Here is a 16928-nt window from a genome sequence, read left to right on the forward strand (position 1 = left end):
GTTTTTTTTTTCCACTGTGGATGTTGTACCAGTTTTATTGGTAAAATTAACATGAAGCCTCACAAACGCTGGAACATGCTTTTCCTTTTAAAGAATTTCCACTGGACCTTAATGGTGAGCATCCAGTCGTTGACATATAAACTCTTACAAGCTGATGTGCACACGTGCGCCCGGGGGAGACGGTGGCAGCGTCCTGGTGTCAGGGATGGTTTCTGCGCGATGCACTGGGAGCCCACGATTCATTTGCCAGCCTTCTGGGCCTTCTGGGCAGACTTGGTGACTTTCCCAGCCCCACCGCTCTTCTTCTCCACGTTCTTGATGACGCCCACGGCCACGGTCTGCCGCATGTCACGGACAGCGAAGCGGCCTGAGGGTGGACAGAGGGGCAGTGAGACACTGAGGCTGAGCTCTTCTGGGAGGGCAGAGGTGGGATCCACACCCCACCCTCATGGTGCCATGTGTTATCCTGCCCTTGGAACAGGTTCCTGAGCTATAAATCCTTTCTCTGACCACCAGTCCTGATGCTCCCCTCTATTTAAATTACTATTTTTTAAACTACATCTCTTCTCTGTAAGCTCCCAGTGATTCTAAAGCTTCCAGATGTGTAACATCAGCCTGGTCTAGTGGAAGGTGTCCCTGCCCATGGCAAGGGGTCGGAACAAGATGGTCTTTAGTGTCCCTTCCACCCACACCATTCTAGAATTCAAGCAAGGCACTTCCTTGCATTAAAAGGTGGTCTCCACTGAGCAAACGTTCTCCCCTAACCAGTTGTTTCAGGGCAGAGAGGAGGAAACTGGAAAATGTTTCTGTGTTCAGAAACTATCAGGGTTTAGTAACCATGGAGAAGTCTTCTGCTCCCAGAGGGAAAACCCAGCCTTTGGAAACCCAGCTTGACAGAGAGCCTGCCCCACCCCACCAGCACATGGGGGAACAACAGAACATCCTCAGCTCCCTCCCCAGCCTAACTGGGAGAAGCTCAGCATTTTTTGAGCCCTCATGCTCCTCCACAAGTGACCTCCAAAGAGCCATTCCCTTACCAAGGGGTGGGTACTGGGAGAAGCTCTCCACACACATGGGCTTGCCAGGGATCATCTCCACGATGGCTGCATCACCCGACTTCAGGGACTTGGGGTTGTCCTCCAGCTTCTTGCCAGAGCGCCGGTCGATCTTCTCCTTCAGCTCGGCGAACTTGCAGGCGATGTGTGCAGTGTGGCAGTCGATGACGGGCGAGTAGCCAGCACTGATCTGGCCAGGGTGGTTCAGGATGATCACCTGGGGGACAGAGCAGGGTCAGGGCGAGGCTGAGGGCTGGGGAGTGGTGGCAAACCATCACGGTGGCATCACCATCCCCGCTGACCTGAGATGTGAACTGCGCTGCCTCCTGCGGCGGGTCGGACTTGCTGTCCCCGCAGACGTTGCCGCGGCGGATGTCCTTCACAGAGACGTTCTTCACGTTGAAGCCGACGTTGTCCCCAGGCAGAGCTTCGCTCAGGGCCTCGTGGTGCATCTCCACGGATTTCACCTCAGTGGTGATGTTCACAGGGGCAAAGGTGACCACCATGCCAGGCCGCAGGATTCCGGTCTCCACTCGGCCCACGGGGACTGTGCCAATCCCTGTGGAGATAAGGACAGAGCACAGCAAAATTCAGTCTCCTTGGGGTATCCCTGGGCCAGAGACTGGATTCAGCAAAAGCAAGATCTCTCCAGTGGTTTTCACCAAAGAACATGTTCACTCCTTGCCCAAAACCCCCAAGTTTTCAGCAGATAAACACTGGGGTCTTGAAAATTACATCCTTCCTACTCAGTATTTTGTGAAAAAGAAGTAACTCATAGTCAGAAAGCCCTGAGCAATCCACATGCTCCAAAAGCTCTTTCTTTGGAGCAGCTGTGGCATCTTCTGCATGGAGGACTGGGACATCATAGCGTGTCAGCAACAACACTGTCCACATCCCTGACAGCCACACCACCAGCTGGGACAGAGAATGAGGGTAGCTCATTACATGAAAGCAATTTCTTATATACTGTGTCACCAGGAGACCTTGGATGCAGGTGCACCCTTTGGATGCAGGTGAAGAATCATTGGGACAAACAACATTAAAAAGAGACTGGGGAGGTCGGCTGGTCTCATCTGCTCCTCCACATCCACCCTGCTGCCTCCACCTCCCCTCTCCCCACAGTGTCTCTGCTTCCCAAGGACCTGCCTCCCAGTAAAACCAGATCCCTTTGTCCCAGCTGAGCTAGGGAAGGACACAGATCTGCTCACCACCTTTCATCTCCACTGCAAACAACAGCCTGCATTAAAAACCCTGCTAAATCCCACGTGCAACCCCTGCAGGACATGTGTCCTTGGAACAGTGTGGGAAAGGGCTGGAAAAGGCTATGCCTGCCTGATCCAGCAGCCAGGGAGTCAGCAGTGCTGTCCACTTATGCCAGCAGGTCAGAGAGCTCACAGGGTATTTATAGCAGAGCAAAGTGTCCCCATCACCTCTCCAGAGGGAAGGGGACACGTGTCAGCCATGGCACTCCCTACATGGCTGGCACAGCTCGGCAAGAGGAGGTGCTGATGATGGACACCAGCATTTGGGAAGCTCGGGCAGGTCACAGCCCAGCTGCCATGCGCCAGCCTCAGTGGCCCTCCCTGCTGGTCTTGTCCCTCATCTGGATCACAGAATGTTTTTTGCTGCCCCCAACTTGCCTGGCCAGCCAGGACCTCTGGGACACACAAATTTGCAGCCATTTTGGCATCATGTGTTTCCTGGGGAGATCTCACAAACCTGCTGCTCCTCCCTGGTCCCTGGGCACCTTTGGGCATGCCCCCCTCACCCTAGACAGCCCAGGCCCAAATGGGGTCTTTGCCCTGGAGCTACCACCCTTTTCTTCAACATTATCTCTGGTTTGAAGAGTCAAATCCCTCCAGTCTTCCAAAACCTGGAAATGTCATTCCCAAATTCCCATGGAATGAATACTCCAGTTAAAGCAGAGGGAAGAGGGACAGTGGCAAGGCTCACCTCCAATCTTGTAGACATCCTGGAGGGGCAGGCGCAGGGGTTTGTCTGTGGGGCGGGTCGGGGGCAGGATGGTGTCCAGGGCCTCCAGGAGGGACACCCCGCTGGCATTGCCTTCTTTGCGCTCCACCTTCCAGCCTTTGAACCAAGGCATCTGGGGAGAGAGCAGCAACAGAGAACCATAGAAACACCCCAGAATGGTTTGGGTTGGATGGGACCTTAGAGACCACCCAGTTCCACCCCTCTGCCTTGGGCAGGGACATCTTCCATGAGACCAGGTTGCTCCAAGGTCCATCCAACCTGGCCCTGAACACTTCCAACATGCATGGAGTGTGTGTGTCCTCAGTACCCAGAGATGAACCCAGAGAGATGTCCCACCAGGACAACCTCCATTAAGTCAATCCTGCCATGTCCTGGCTTTACCAGGGGCTGGGGAGCTCCTTCCACTCTGCCATCCTTGCATCCCTGCCATTCCCCCTGTGCTCAATCTCCCCCTCTCTCTTCTAGAAATGAGCAAGACATCCATTAACAGGAGGAAAGAATGGAAGTGGTTACACCAGCAAACTCACAGCCCCCACTTCAACACCAGCCCACAGGCACTGCACCAGCTGCCTGCATCCTGCCCTCCAGGAATGCTGCCTCCAGCTCAGGGACCACAGGGGCTGCAGCTTCAGCTGCAAAATGCTCAGCCTTCAGTCCTGGGAACCAAGTTTCTCCAAGGCGAGCTCCAGAAGATGCTTCTCCCCACTCATTCTTGCTATCACCCCTCCAGGGTCTGGATTCTAAACCCTGCCTTGGGAGGATGATGGAAACCTGGCTGCCGAGGGACAGGATTGTCTTTCACAGCTGTTTCCTTCTCCTGATCTAAACTGGACTTTTGAAACTAAAAATTGGCAAGAAAAGAGGCGGAGAGGAGTGGAAATGTGCTTGGGTACCATGGTTTAATGTGGGGAACTGCAGGGCTTTATTGGGGTGATGCTGCACATCTGGAAGCTGTAGCAACACCTGCAGCTTGCTGGTAAAAAAATTTAGGCCGGGTCTGAGACAGCCCTAATACAAAAAGCAGCCATCAGAGTCTGCAAGGTCATTCCCCTGCCTCTGCACAGAGATGGTTAGACAGTATTTTCCCATTCCAATGTCAAATGCTTCCCATGTGTCCCAAATCCATCACACACTTCACGGATGTGGCTTTTTTCCCTTAGCACCAACACCAGCAGCACAGTGCAGTGGGCATGGGGGGCTGGGGTGAAGCAAGACCCCAGAAGTGCCCCAGAGGATGTGGCTGTGCCAGGGCTGGTTTTCTGTCCTGCAATCTGCACTAGCTTTGGGAAGGAGAGAGGGAAAGACTGGATGCATCTAGGGAATTCAGCCTGCATCCAAAGCATTCAGGTCAGCCCCCTCCAGAGGGTCATGTCTGACACCACTTGTCTCTCTTGGTGGCAGTGGGAGGAGGAGCTTGGGGACACTTCTGCAGTGGGTTCTTCCCAGGGCACTGCAGCTCCTGCTGAGCAGCCAGACCCAGCACCAGGCAACAGCTTGGCAAAATGAAAACTCCATGCAGGCAGCGAGGGAGCCTCGTGTGATGTGCAGGATGACTCAGACCTTCCCCCATCCTGCTGTTCTGTGGACCAAATGCCAGGCAGGGACCTGTGCCAGCAGCTGCCCAGTGACCACCTGCCCATGGGCTCTGCTCTCGAGGATGGCATGGCCACCAAGTGCCCACAGCACCTGTCCCTCTGCCCCATACAGCGCTGGCACACGGGAAAATGACAACCTCTGCCCATGACACCTGGCTGTCAGAGCCACCCCTCCCTCCAGGGAACTTCTGACATGCCAAGCATCAGATAAAGACAAACTTAGACACCTTCCAGGAAAAAATCTCTGCAAAACCTCAGTATGGCCTGAGGGTGAGAAACATCTGCAGAACCTGGTTTGTGCTACCTTCTATGGCCACCCAAACAAAACCTCTGTCATGAATTCCCCAAATCTGCTTCCCAAAGAGCAATTCCTACTCCACCACTCCTGTGACAAAAGTAGGATCTGACCAAATCCTGCAGGCAGACAGGCTCCAGCCCCCCAAAATAGAGCTCCAGCTCTTTCACACTCAAAGTCTATTTACAGAGAAGTCACCTTTCCCTGATTTTCCCCAGCCCATGAACATCCCAACATCCCCACCCACACATCCCAATGTTGAGGCTGCAGCCCCAGGCCACCACACTCTTTGCACCACAGACTGGGTGTGTTTGGGCTGCAGCATCCCATGGGGTGAAAGTCTTCCAAACCACATGGAATGACCCCATTCTGCCAGCTACAGCACCAGAAACCTGCTTCACACAATGCCCCATTTCCCAAAAACCTCTCAAATGCCAAACTTTGATGGAAGCACAGCCTAGCTGTCATTTTTTTGCAGTTGGCCTTGGGATTCTGTGCAACAGGGACGTGGGCTGGAGTCTCCCACACAGAGCTGGTTCCAGCCTGACATACCACCACACCCCCCTTGCTCAGAGGCAGCAGGAGCTGCAGGGACATCATGACTCTAATCCCCACTTTCTGATAAGTCCCCTGACAGACAGACAAGTCACTTGACTGCCTTGTGCTTCAGTGAAACCTGTCCAGAAATTACAAGTGAAAATAATCAGAGCTTTTTCAGGGAAGGAAGGAGAGAAGAGACATCTACACCAGCTTCCTGCTTAAGCTTTCCGAGAGGTGGTGCAATGTGGGGAGGAGGAGTCTGTCCCTGCACCTTCTCCAGCAGAGCTCATGCCAGGTTTTCTTCCCAATTCCCTAGCTCAGGGAGCACCCAGGAGCCAGTTGCCTCCTTAGGACAAAGGAGAGAGTTATTTCACCCCCTCAGGCAGCACATCACACTGAGAAACTGCCCTGAGACCCCTCTGGAGGAAGGGAGCCACTGAGCCCCTCCTGCTCCCTCTGCTGCCTATTAATAGGAGAATTGTTCAGGATCATCTTCCCAGCCCAGCAGCTGCTGACATTTGGAGCCTGCCTGATTTGAGGCACCCAGGAAGCACGGGGCTGGGTTTGGCATGGCCAGGGCTGACCTTTATCCCAGCTCTGCTCCTCAGGGAACAGGAATCTCCCAAGCACCCCAAACACTCCTTCCTTCCAAACCATCCCAAGCGAGCTGCCTTTCCTGTGCAGGGCAGGAGCTGTGTTTCATGACTGTGTGAGTTTGCATTGCAGCACTCTTCTCGCTCAGGCCTGTGATCCCTGACCTCCCTCAGTTGCTGTGGACTCATGGATTGCCTCCCTCACCACAGAGCCCTGCCCTGTAATCCACAGGTGATGTCCTGAAGTCCCCCCAAGCATCGAATTTCCCACTGGTTTCACAAGAGATTCCTGGGGTTTCTGATCTGAGCAACTTGCTCAAGGTCACACAGAAGTCATCAGGAGAGCAGGAGCCTTCCTCTGGCCAGAACTCCCCAGCCCATCATTTCTTTAGAAGACTAACCCTGGGGTAGCTTTTTTTCCAACAAAAACAAAAACTGTCAAAATAACAAGTGTTATGGGCAGCCTGTCTGCCAAAAACCTCCATCCTTCTTAAGCTCTTCTTTCTGTTGTATGAAATGATGGCACAGGCCCACCCTGCCTTTGTCTCCCCATCAGAGAGGGAGTACAAACCAACTGGAAAAGGAGAAGCCCCACATGGATGCTCTAGGGAACTGTGGTTTTCGCATGGGAAACCTGGTACTTCCTCAAGAAAATGTCACCTTTAGAAGTGAGAACCCAGCAGTGGAACTGGAGGTTTGGCCACTGCAGTGACACAGAGCATGGATGGGAAAGGAGACCTGAGGCCTAGAATGAGGGAGCCTGGCTGCACAGTGGGAACTGCTCCAAGCCTGACACCAGATTGTGTTATTCCCCTCAGAAAACAATGCCCTAAAAACACTCCCGCTGCTCCTGCTGAGAGTGACAATTGCTGCTCTAAGGTCCCCATGACTTCTGACACAGCAAAAACTTCCAATCCCAGCCCAGTGGCAAAGCCAGACAGATCATCTCCTGAAGGTGCTCATGTTTAGCTGCTGGGGTGCCTGGCCAGGGCACAGCACCCATGAACAGCAAGCCCATTCATCCTGCCCAGGGCCAAGCAGAGCTCTGTGACACATCATCTGTGCTGCCAACACAGCCCTTTGTGCACAACGGGTGCACAAAATGTTTGCAGAGCACAGAGTTCATCTTCAGCCCAGGTCAGGATCCCCAGGGTGGGGGCAGAAGTCTACCACGAGGCACACTTACATTGGGAGAGGGCTCCAGCATGTTGTCTCCATGCCAGCCCGAGATGGGCACGAAGGGAACTGTGGCTGGGTTGTAGCCGATCTTCTTGATGTAGGCGCTGACCTCCTTGACGATCTCATCGTAGCGCTTCTCGCTGTAGGGGGGCTCTGTGGAATCCATCTTGTTGATGCCCACGATGAGCTGCTTCACCCCCAGGGTGTAAGCCAGCAGGGCGTGCTCGCGGGTCTGCCCGTTCTTGGAGATGCCAGCTTCGAATTCACCCACACCCGCAGCGACGATCAGCACGGCGCAGTCAGCCTGGGGGGAGACAGCAAATGAACTGCTGCTGTCCCCAGAGAGCACCTGGTGACACCCCTGAGGGCTTTGAGGGAGTGCCTGATGACTCCCTGCCAGCTGCTACCCATAACCCTGTTGATCCACCTCAAAACTAACCTAGCTGTGCTATTTCAGACTTGCCAACCCTACATGGTTCTGCATGGTGGGTGAGACCCACCAGGGTGGATCCCTGCAGGCTGCATAACTCTGAGCAGGACCTCATCTTGATCATCTGCAGACAAGGTCTTATTTAAAACCCTTCTGAAGTCTTGCAAAAAAACCTGCCTGGGTGGCAGATGTGACTCCAGCCATGGAAACCATTCCCCAGATTACTTTTGTACCCAAAGCTCCTAGCAGAAGCTGCCTGGGTTTGACAGAGAGCCATGCTCAGCCCAACTGGTATCTCAATGGGAATCTCACTGGGCACATAGTGGGGTTCACCCTGCACCCATCAGCCACAGGGAGATGCAGGAATGTCCAGCAACTCAATGAGGGGAAACCACCCTTTATTGGAAGGCTTTTGGCATTTTGATTTGGTAATATGATGTGGTTTGTGGGACAAAGACAGCTGTTTCGAGGAAAAGGAAAGAGAAAAAATCTGTGGAGTCTCATTAACCACTAAAACTTAGTGGATTGATGGAAATTTCTTGTGCACCTCATTTGGCCGAGGCTAAAATAATGTGGAGATACTTCACACAAAGGCCTGTAGCTCACAGCATTCCAGCTCCCAGAGAGGCCTCACCTCTCTTCATCCTCACCTTCTCATGGGGGTAGAAATGGGGTGGAGAAATCACCTCTTTGTGCCCAAAGACACCTTTTCTCCCAGACACCCGGGGAGCTGCAGCACCATGGCATTCTGTGTCCCCTGGTGCCACCCAGTCTCTGGGGTGGACACTGCTGAACACTCCTCAGTCTGCTCTCTCAACTCCCCACCTCCAAAAGTACTCCAACAGCACCTGCATGACCCTGAGATTCTCACCAAGCCTCAGCCTCCCCTCTCCAGCAGCCCCCCATCCCCTGAGCCCCATTTCTCACCTGGGAGGTCCCGGTGATCATGTTCTTGATGAAGTCCCTGTGGCCAGGGGCGTCAATGATGGTGATGTAGTACTTGGTGGTCTCAAACTTCCAGAGGGAGATGTCAATGGTGATGCCACGCTCGCGCTCAGCCTTCAGCTTGTCCAGCACCCAGGCGTATTTGAAGGACCCCTTCCCCATCTGGCCAACAGAGAGGTAAGAATCAGTGAGAAACCCAAGCCCACAGCACTGGTGATGACCTCCCACCCTCCAGGCTACTTCCCAAGCTCACACAGGGTCACACTGAAAACATTGAAGGCGAAATTCCCAAAATTCAGTGGGAGCTGTGGTCTATTTGCTAATAAATACAGGCAAAAAGAGATGTTCTCAAATTGTTCCTCAACAGGATGTAGGAGAGGCTGGAAGAGCCATGGAGTGAATTTGTGAGTGGGACTGGATGGGCAGGACCTGAAGGCATCAACCCATGAGGTCTCTTCCATGAAACATCACAGTCCTGCACTGCTGCTGGAAAATCCTGTACAGAAACATGGAAAGCTGTTTCTTGTCACACAAAATATTTATATACTTATACCATTTTCTAATCTTAATTGAGTTATTGAAAAAGGTCTGTTTATGAGATTTATTTTGTTTTGTTTCCCATGGGTCCCAGAGGTACACAAGTAGGGACATGGTCTAATGGTGGATTTGGCAGTGCTGGGTTAATGGTTGGACTCGATGATCTTAGAGGGCTTTTCCAACCTAAATGATTCTCTGATTCTGTGATTTTAATCCATGACTCAGACCTGTGAGGCAGCTGGTTAATGGGAAAATGCATTGCTGCCTGAGTGAGCCCACAACTGGCAGGGGTGTAGGAGTGGAATGGGTTAAAAGAAAATGAAATGAGAGATGGTTGCTATGAGCAGAATAGAAACGTGATTGATTTTTGCCACAGAGTGTGCAAATTCACAGGAAAAGCTACTGTGAGCTGCAGCCAGACCAACTGTCGTTGCCAAATGGCCAAAATCTCAGCCAACATTGTAATGCAGGAAATCATGCTGGGGGAGATTAGCTCCAGTAAATCTTTCTGCCCGGTGATAAAGCACATTCCCTGGTAAAACCACGGTGGCACTTCTGAACTGCCTTCTCCTTTGGGTTGGAGCCTTTTGACGTCACAGCACCAGGGAGAGCTGGATTCCCCTCCAGCATGGAGGTCGTGCTCCCAGTCTGAGCTGGGATCCTGCCAAGGTGGAGGTGGGGCAGGACAAGCCCAGCCTTGCTGACCACACTGTGTCCTGGGGCAGTCAGGGGGCCTGGCCAAAGCAAGGGATGAATGGGCTGCAGCCATCAGCACCTGGCCTCAGATGCAAGGGGGTTGTAAGGCAAAAAATGGAATTTAGGTCATTTCCAGATTATTTAATGGTCTCCTACTGCTATGCAAGGTCAGAGCTGTGATGCCCTGCTCCCATTCATCCATCCATCTATCCATCCATCCCTCCATCCCTCTGTTCTCTGCAACCACATTTGCTTCTGGCCCATTATCAATCACTAATCAGAAGGAAGCTACCGAACGCTCCAGGGCTGAGCCTTGCCAAGAAAGAGAACACAGCACCACATCCCAACCTGCCCTGCCCACACCGTGCCCAGGGGCTGGTCTGCTTCATCTCCCACACTCCAGCCCTGTTCCCAGCCAGCACAAGGAATTAATGGTCACAGCCTGTTTCATAACAGCTGAGTGCTGCGATGACTTTGCAGCTTGCTCTGGAGGATTACGAGCAAAATCCTAAAGCCAGGGGCAAGACTTCCCCTCCTCTGAGGGGATGCCAGGTCGAGGAGGTGATGCCCCATCTCTGCGGGCAAGCTGTGAGCTCTCACTGGGATGGAAAAATCCAGAATCAAATCTCTGCTCCCAAGCTCTCTCCTGACACTGGATTTAGTGAGGGGGTAGAGCAGGAGCTTGGAGGTTTTTAGAACCTCAAAATGTCTTGGGTTGGAAAAGACCTCAGAGGTCATCTCCTTCCAACGCCTCTGCCATGGACAGGGGCACTTTTGAACCAGACTGCTCTAAATCCCATCCAGCTTGGCCTTGAATACTTCCAGGGATGGGGCCAGGTTAACCCTTTCCAGGCTGCACATCAAACTCCTCCTTCCCAGGGAACAGGGAGGAGTCATCAGTGTGCTCATTTACCGCTGGAAACGGAGATACAGCAGGGAATTGTGCATTTGTGCATTGCATTAATAATGGGCTGCTCTTGGGCAGGAGGTCAATCAGCACATCCCACAGCTCTTCCCCCATCAGCAGCCTATTCCCTCCCTTCTGGATGGGGAAACTGAGGCACAGAGCCTGGCTCTCCCAGAGGAGCTGAGCAGGACTCAGCACCTTCTTGCCATCAGCCATGTCCACACACACCACCAGCTGCCCATCACGTGTGAGACCCCCCCAGAGCTCGGCATCACACGGAACGTGAAGACAAATGAGATCCTTTATTTAGCAAACAGTTTCCCTCCTTTCACGGGGTGTATTCAGTTACCCAGAGCTGGTGTTGAAAAACCCAGGGTATTATCTAGCTCTGCACAATACCTTCCCTGTTCAGTGACAGAAATAGCCTGATTTTCCCTGATCAAACCCCAGCAGAGGGACAGCTTTCTATTCGGAGGTCGCAAATACTGATTTTTTAATTTTTTTTTTTTAACAGAACAACTCTTCTTTCAGAGATACTGTTACCTCTGTCCTTGAACCAAAAGAAAAAAAGGGAGAAATCCTCGCTCTTTTCTCTTAAATCAAATAACAGGCCCTGGGATTTTTGTTGGCTTTTTGGGTGCACGCAGGCCTCCATTTCCTGTGAATGCCACCTAATGGAAGCAAACCCTTCCCCAGCCCTGCATCAGAAAATGGAGTCTGTAAGCTCAGTCAATAGGCTATTAATAGCAGCCTCCGGTGCCCGCAGATCCTGGCAAGTCAGTGAAAGTGTCTGTTCAATTAAAATCACTGTAATCACATCGACGATAACCTTATCATGCCTTATCTGATCTTATAGGTAAAGGGGAGGGAATTTGTGGGAGGACATCACCAGTCATTTTAAACCAGGGCACAGGGATCATTTTGTATGAAGGAAGAGACTCTTGGCTTAAGGACCGGAAAAAAAGGCTGAAAGTGAGGCAGGAAAATGGGGGGTTTAGCTCGGATGCTATCAGCAAATAAAAAAGGTTAAGACAGATGGACAGCAAAATGTGAAATCAGGAGTGGGAGTGACAGCTCTGTGAAATTTTTTTTTTCCATGGAAATGTGGGATCTTCACCAGAAAAAAAAAAAAAAAATGAGGGACATCTGCATTAAAGATTCCCTGAGCGATGACGACAAGCCATCTTCTGAGTGACAGGAGCTGCCCTATGGATAACACAAGCTGTTCCCAGCTCACCCACCTCTCTAGAATTTACCATCATTTATTTCTCAGGACTCCCAATTCACATTTTTCTTCCCAAGTCTATTTCTCCCTCTCTAATCTCGGGGTTTGCCATGTTACAGGTATCGGGTGGTGCTTCCTTTGCTGCATGACAGCTGCTAAATGCACGCACGATAAAATTGCTATAAATGCTACCATTATAAGGGTCAAACAAAAGGATTTAACTCAAATGCTCAGATTTCCAGCCAGTTTTTCTGTATCATAGGCTACCAATCACACTGCACACCAGACCACCTGCCCGAGGAAAACGGGAATGGGGTTTTTAAACTGGATCAAATGAGTGATCCAACTGATGCTTCACCTTGTCCCCAGCAGGCACTGGAAGCTGATGCTTCAGACTGAAATTCAGGCAGCCCTGACCTGGGCAAGGAGGGATTATCAGGTTTTTCCCCTCATGCACCACATTTAGAAAGAATTTCATGCCTTGAAGCACCATGGTTCGTGGCTTTTCCAGAATCCTGGTGATTACTGCTGGTTCCCTAACCCATCTTGCAGCCCTCGCCGTGCCCCTGCCCTCATTACCAGCCGGCAGCAGGGAGTCCCCCAGCTCCGGAAAAGAGGGTGGCGAGCGCCCAAATGGCCTATTTTCCCAAGGCCAGAGAAGTCGGGAAGACCCAGGGGTGCAGAGGGAGAAAAATAGATGGGAACAAAGGGAGAAATAGAAGGTAAGAGAAGGGCAGCACCGGCAAAAGGGGCATACTGCCGGTGGGATGCTCGTGGGGCTCAGCGCGGAGCATCCCCGCGGGCGGGAATGCGGGGTGGGGGCAGGCGGAGGGGCGGGCTCCTCACCTCGGCAGCCTCCTTCTCGAATTTCTCAATGGTCCGTTTGTCGATGCCCCCGCATTTGTAGATGAGGTGCCCGGTGGTGGTGGATTTCCCAGAGTCCACATGCCCGATGACGACGATGTTGATGTGCGTCTTCTCCTTCCCCATGCTGCTGGGCTACGCGGGGCTGGCCGGGGCGGGCGGCGCTGGGGAGGGCGGTGGGAACGCAGCTGCCTTTTGGGGGAGGCTGCGGGGGAAGAGGCAGGAGCGTCAAAAGAGCCCCCCTGTGCCAGCCCCCCTCCCAGCCCTTCTGGAAAGGCTGTCCTCCCCTCGCCCCACCTTCCCGCTGGACCATGCGCCCGGGGGTGCCCGGCCTCGTCTGGCAGCCCTGGCCGGGCTGGGTCAGAGCCAGCCTGCCCCCGGAGGAGGCCAGCCGGGCTATTTCGGGCTGCCACGTCCAGCCTCCAAGTCTCAGCGAGATGCCGTGTTTTTCGGCATCTTGCCCTCCACCGCCCTCGCGGAGACCCCCAGCTCCCAGCGCTACGTCATCGATGCTTCGAAGGTGCCCTTCCTCCCTGGAAAAAAAAACCTTCCTGCCACTCAGGGCTGCCTTCTCGCTCTTTCCAAACCCGAGGGCATCTCCTCCATGGCGTGGGTGCCCTGGGAGGAGCCGAGGGTGCCCTTCCTCCCGGGCTGCCCTCACCACTCCCCAGCTGGGCACAGTTCAGGTGACAACAGGGTGTCTGCAAAATGGGGCGGACAAAAATAGCCCTCGCCTGCTCCCCCGAGCAGGGCTGCCAACAGCGGGGCTGCCGAGGGCTCGCCTGAGCCTTCACTGGGGAGGTTTATTATATTTTGCTGCCGTGAAACTGGATGGAACAGAGGGAGGAGGCTAAAAACGCAAACGGGGTATATCCGGGGAGCTGTCCTGGCATCTCCCGGCGTTGCCATGGCTCTGCAGCTGCACACAAACCGGGCACAATTAGGAGCTTTAATCTGACGTCTAATAAAATCCAATTTCACGAATCTGCCCGCAGAAGTAAAGGAGGTCAGGAGGAGTTTGCTGCTCTAATAGCGATTCAGTCATGCGGGTGATAACGTTCCCAGCGAGAAGCTTCCCTGGGCAGCAGGAGCCGCGGCTGTCCCGTCCCTCCTGCCCTTGAACCCAGCCAGCCCGGATCTGGCCATTTTGCGGCTCCACGGTGATGCCCGATCCCGGAGCTCACAGTCCTGGGTGCGGGTCCCTCTCCCCCCGCACATCCCCGGCATCCGGGGGAGAAATGAGGGATCGCTTTGGGAATTGGGGAATTTTTTTTTCCTTCCCCAAGGAGCTAAAGGCATCTCTGCCCATGGCAGGGGGGTTGGAACGAGATGATCTTTAAGGTCCTTCCAACCCAAATCATTCGAGGATTCTATGATTCTAGAGGCAGCGTGGGGGGAGGGGAGGGGGGGGCTGGGGGGATTATCAGGTTTTCCTCCTCATGCACAGCATTCAGAAGGATTTTCACGTCCTGAAGCACCACGGCTTTGCGTGTTCTTTCCCACCTGCGGGAAGACGCACCTGCGGGATGAAGGAATGGTCCAGCCCCATCCGTGAAGGAATGGTACCCCCACCCCAGGGGCTGACAGCACCCACACACACAGGGGGGGCACTGATCCCCCGGGGCAGGACACCCCCCCGCATCCCGGCTGTCCCCCCCATCCCGCCGGGGTCCCGCAGCTCTTACCGGGGCGGCGGTCGGGGCGGCCAGAGGCTGCCGGCTTGGGCTCCGCCGGCTTTATCTCCGCGGGAGGGGCCCACCTATCGACGGCGGCAGCGCAATGCAGCGGCCCCCCCGCACTACGGCAATGCGGTACCGGGCGGGGGAGGAGGAGGAGGAGGAGGAGGAGGAGGAGGCGCGGGGGGGACGGGGGGAGGAGGAGGACGAGGAGGAGGAGGGAGAGGCGGGAGAGACGGGGGACTGGGAGGGAATGTGGAAGGATGGGAAGGAGGTGGAAGGATGGGAGATAAAGGGATGGGAAAAACGGAGAGGTGGGGAGGAAATGGAGGGGTGGAAGATGGAGGGATGGGAAGATGGAAGGATGGAAGATGAAGTCAGAGGGAGACAGCAAGTTGGATAATTGAGGGATGGGAGGAAGGTGCAAGGATAAAAGATGGAGAGATAGGAGACATGGAAGATGAAGGCATGAGAGGGAGGAGGAGAGAGGGAGAAGGCAGAAGGATGGGAGGAAGATGAAAGGATGGGAAAATTGAGGATAAATGGAGAGGTGAAGGGATGGAATATGGAGGCATGGGAAGATGGAAGGATGGAAGACTGAAATCAGTGGAAAACAGCAGGATGGAAGGTAGAGCGATGGGGAAAAGATGGGAGGATAAAAGATGGAGAAATAGAGATGGAAAATGAAGACATGAGAGGGAGATGAAGGGATGGAAGAAATGAAGAGACAAGGGATAGAGGGATGGAGAAAGAGAGGTAGATGGAGGGAAGGGCTTTTTGGAAGGCAGGGAAGATTATGGAAGTGCTGGCTCAGGGGGCTTTGATGCCCTATGGCAGCCTGGGACTGAAGGGACTTGGGATTGGAGAGGCCATCAAATCCCACATCCTTTGCTCTGTCCCTAGTGGGGCCAGTGGTGCTGAAGGGCTGTACTGCCACAGGGGCTGCAGGACAGGGGGAACTTCGACCTAGGAGGACAAGGAAACCATAAGTAATCTCCTTCAGTAATATAATGACATTTTCTTTGCATAAAATAATTAATATTTAGTGGTCAGAATGTTCATATCTGTGTCAGCTGTGCATTTCCAAGGCCCGTCCAAAATTTTCTGTGTCCCAAAGGCAAATATAGGTCATAAGTAAGCTAATCTTGAATAAAGATATGCAATAATCCAGATCAATTTTATGGCCCAGACCATCCTTCCAATGAATTTAACAGCTAACTCAGGTACCCCTATTAAACTACTCTTATCTTCCTAGAATAAGTGTTAAAAACTAATTTTCATGTGGATAAAAATGTTCCTAAATTCTCATTAGTGCTCAAAGGGAGGCCTTTCTTAATGAATATTATTGCTCATTAGTATTTTCTTAGAAATATGATAGTCAAGCTATCTTTTATTTTTATGAAGCATTCCTTACACAACATAAAATGCACTGAATGCCAGAAAAAATAAAAATAAACTTCCAAGGAGAAGGCTCTAAGAGCATTTAAAGAGATTACCCCAGCCTTGTTTTGGGACAGGAGCAGAAGATTTACCACAGGTCAGGGTGGGCTGGACATGGACAGCAAGTGTGATAACCTGGAGGAGGAAGAGGTTTATAAAACCCTTATTCTTCCTATCCATATTTTAGTGCTTTGTCCTTTTTTTTATACAAGGGCTGAGGCAGGCTGGGAACTGACCTTCTGTGGGGCAAAGGCTGAGTTTGCCAATGAAGATGGGGACGGAGTAAATCCTGGTCACCTCTACCAGCTGAGTGTGGTATGAATCTCTCCTGACTTTTTTCCTTCTCCAATAAATAAAATTTTAGTTTCCACCCCTCTTCCCAGTCAGGAAGAAGGGAACTGGGCAGTGGCCTGTTCTGCACTGAAATAGAGCCTGACGGCCCATCAGCCTATAAATAGTCCAGGACCTGAGCAGGACAGAGGGCTGGCAGACCTGGCTAATCCCAGCTCCCTTAAGCCACTTTACCCCCAGCCTGCGAGAGGCTTAAAGCCACAGCTGTGTGCCCAGGTTTGCCTGGCACTGGGGGCAAAGGGCTTCACTGAACACATGTGGGACCTGGGGACCATCAAGCTCACGTCATGCCTGAGTGCAATAATGTTCTCTCTCAAAAAACTGTAAATCTGCCCTTCAATGTTCAGCCGTGTAAAATAAGAGAGACCAGAGCAAGAGAAATCTGAGGGCGGCTGAAGTTTAGCGCCTCGTCTCCTTCCATCTGGTGTCAGATTCACATCCCAGCTGAAACAATTCCCCTGCATCATTTTTAGGCTTGATTCACCCTCGCCATAACCCATCACCAGATGATTTGGGGTGACTCAAGAGAACAGAAAACCCCCTTTTTCCCAAAGGGATGGGCAGGCTGCACACACACATGGCTGGGACTTCTTACTCCTTTCATCATC

General features: G+C 52.7%; 1 protein-coding gene across 1 annotated transcript; it reads right to left on the bottom strand.

Moving 5' to 3' along the window:
* Positions 1-19: 19 nt before the first annotated feature.
* EEF1A2 (eukaryotic translation elongation factor 1 alpha 2) lies at positions 20-14677 on the bottom strand. The gene is made up of 8 exons (XM_085079707.1): positions 14539-14677; positions 12836-13058; positions 8607-8786; positions 7257-7553; positions 3009-3159; positions 1358-1614; positions 1038-1272; positions 20-367 (listed from the first exon to the last, which is right to left on the bottom strand). Exons 2-8 carry the CDS (start codon positions 12977-12979, stop codon positions 240-242), a joined length of 1392 nt encoding a protein of 463 aa, XP_084935833.1. The 5' UTR covers positions 12980-13058; positions 14539-14677; the 3' UTR covers positions 20-239.
* Positions 14678-16928: the final 2251 nt, after the last annotated feature.

This window comes from Lichenostomus cassidix, chromosome 20, assembly GCF_008360975.1.
Source record: "Lichenostomus cassidix isolate B80296 chromosome 20, HeHo_3.0, whole genome shotgun sequence".
NCBI lineage: Eukaryota > Metazoa > Chordata > Aves > Passeriformes > Meliphagidae > Lichenostomus > Lichenostomus cassidix.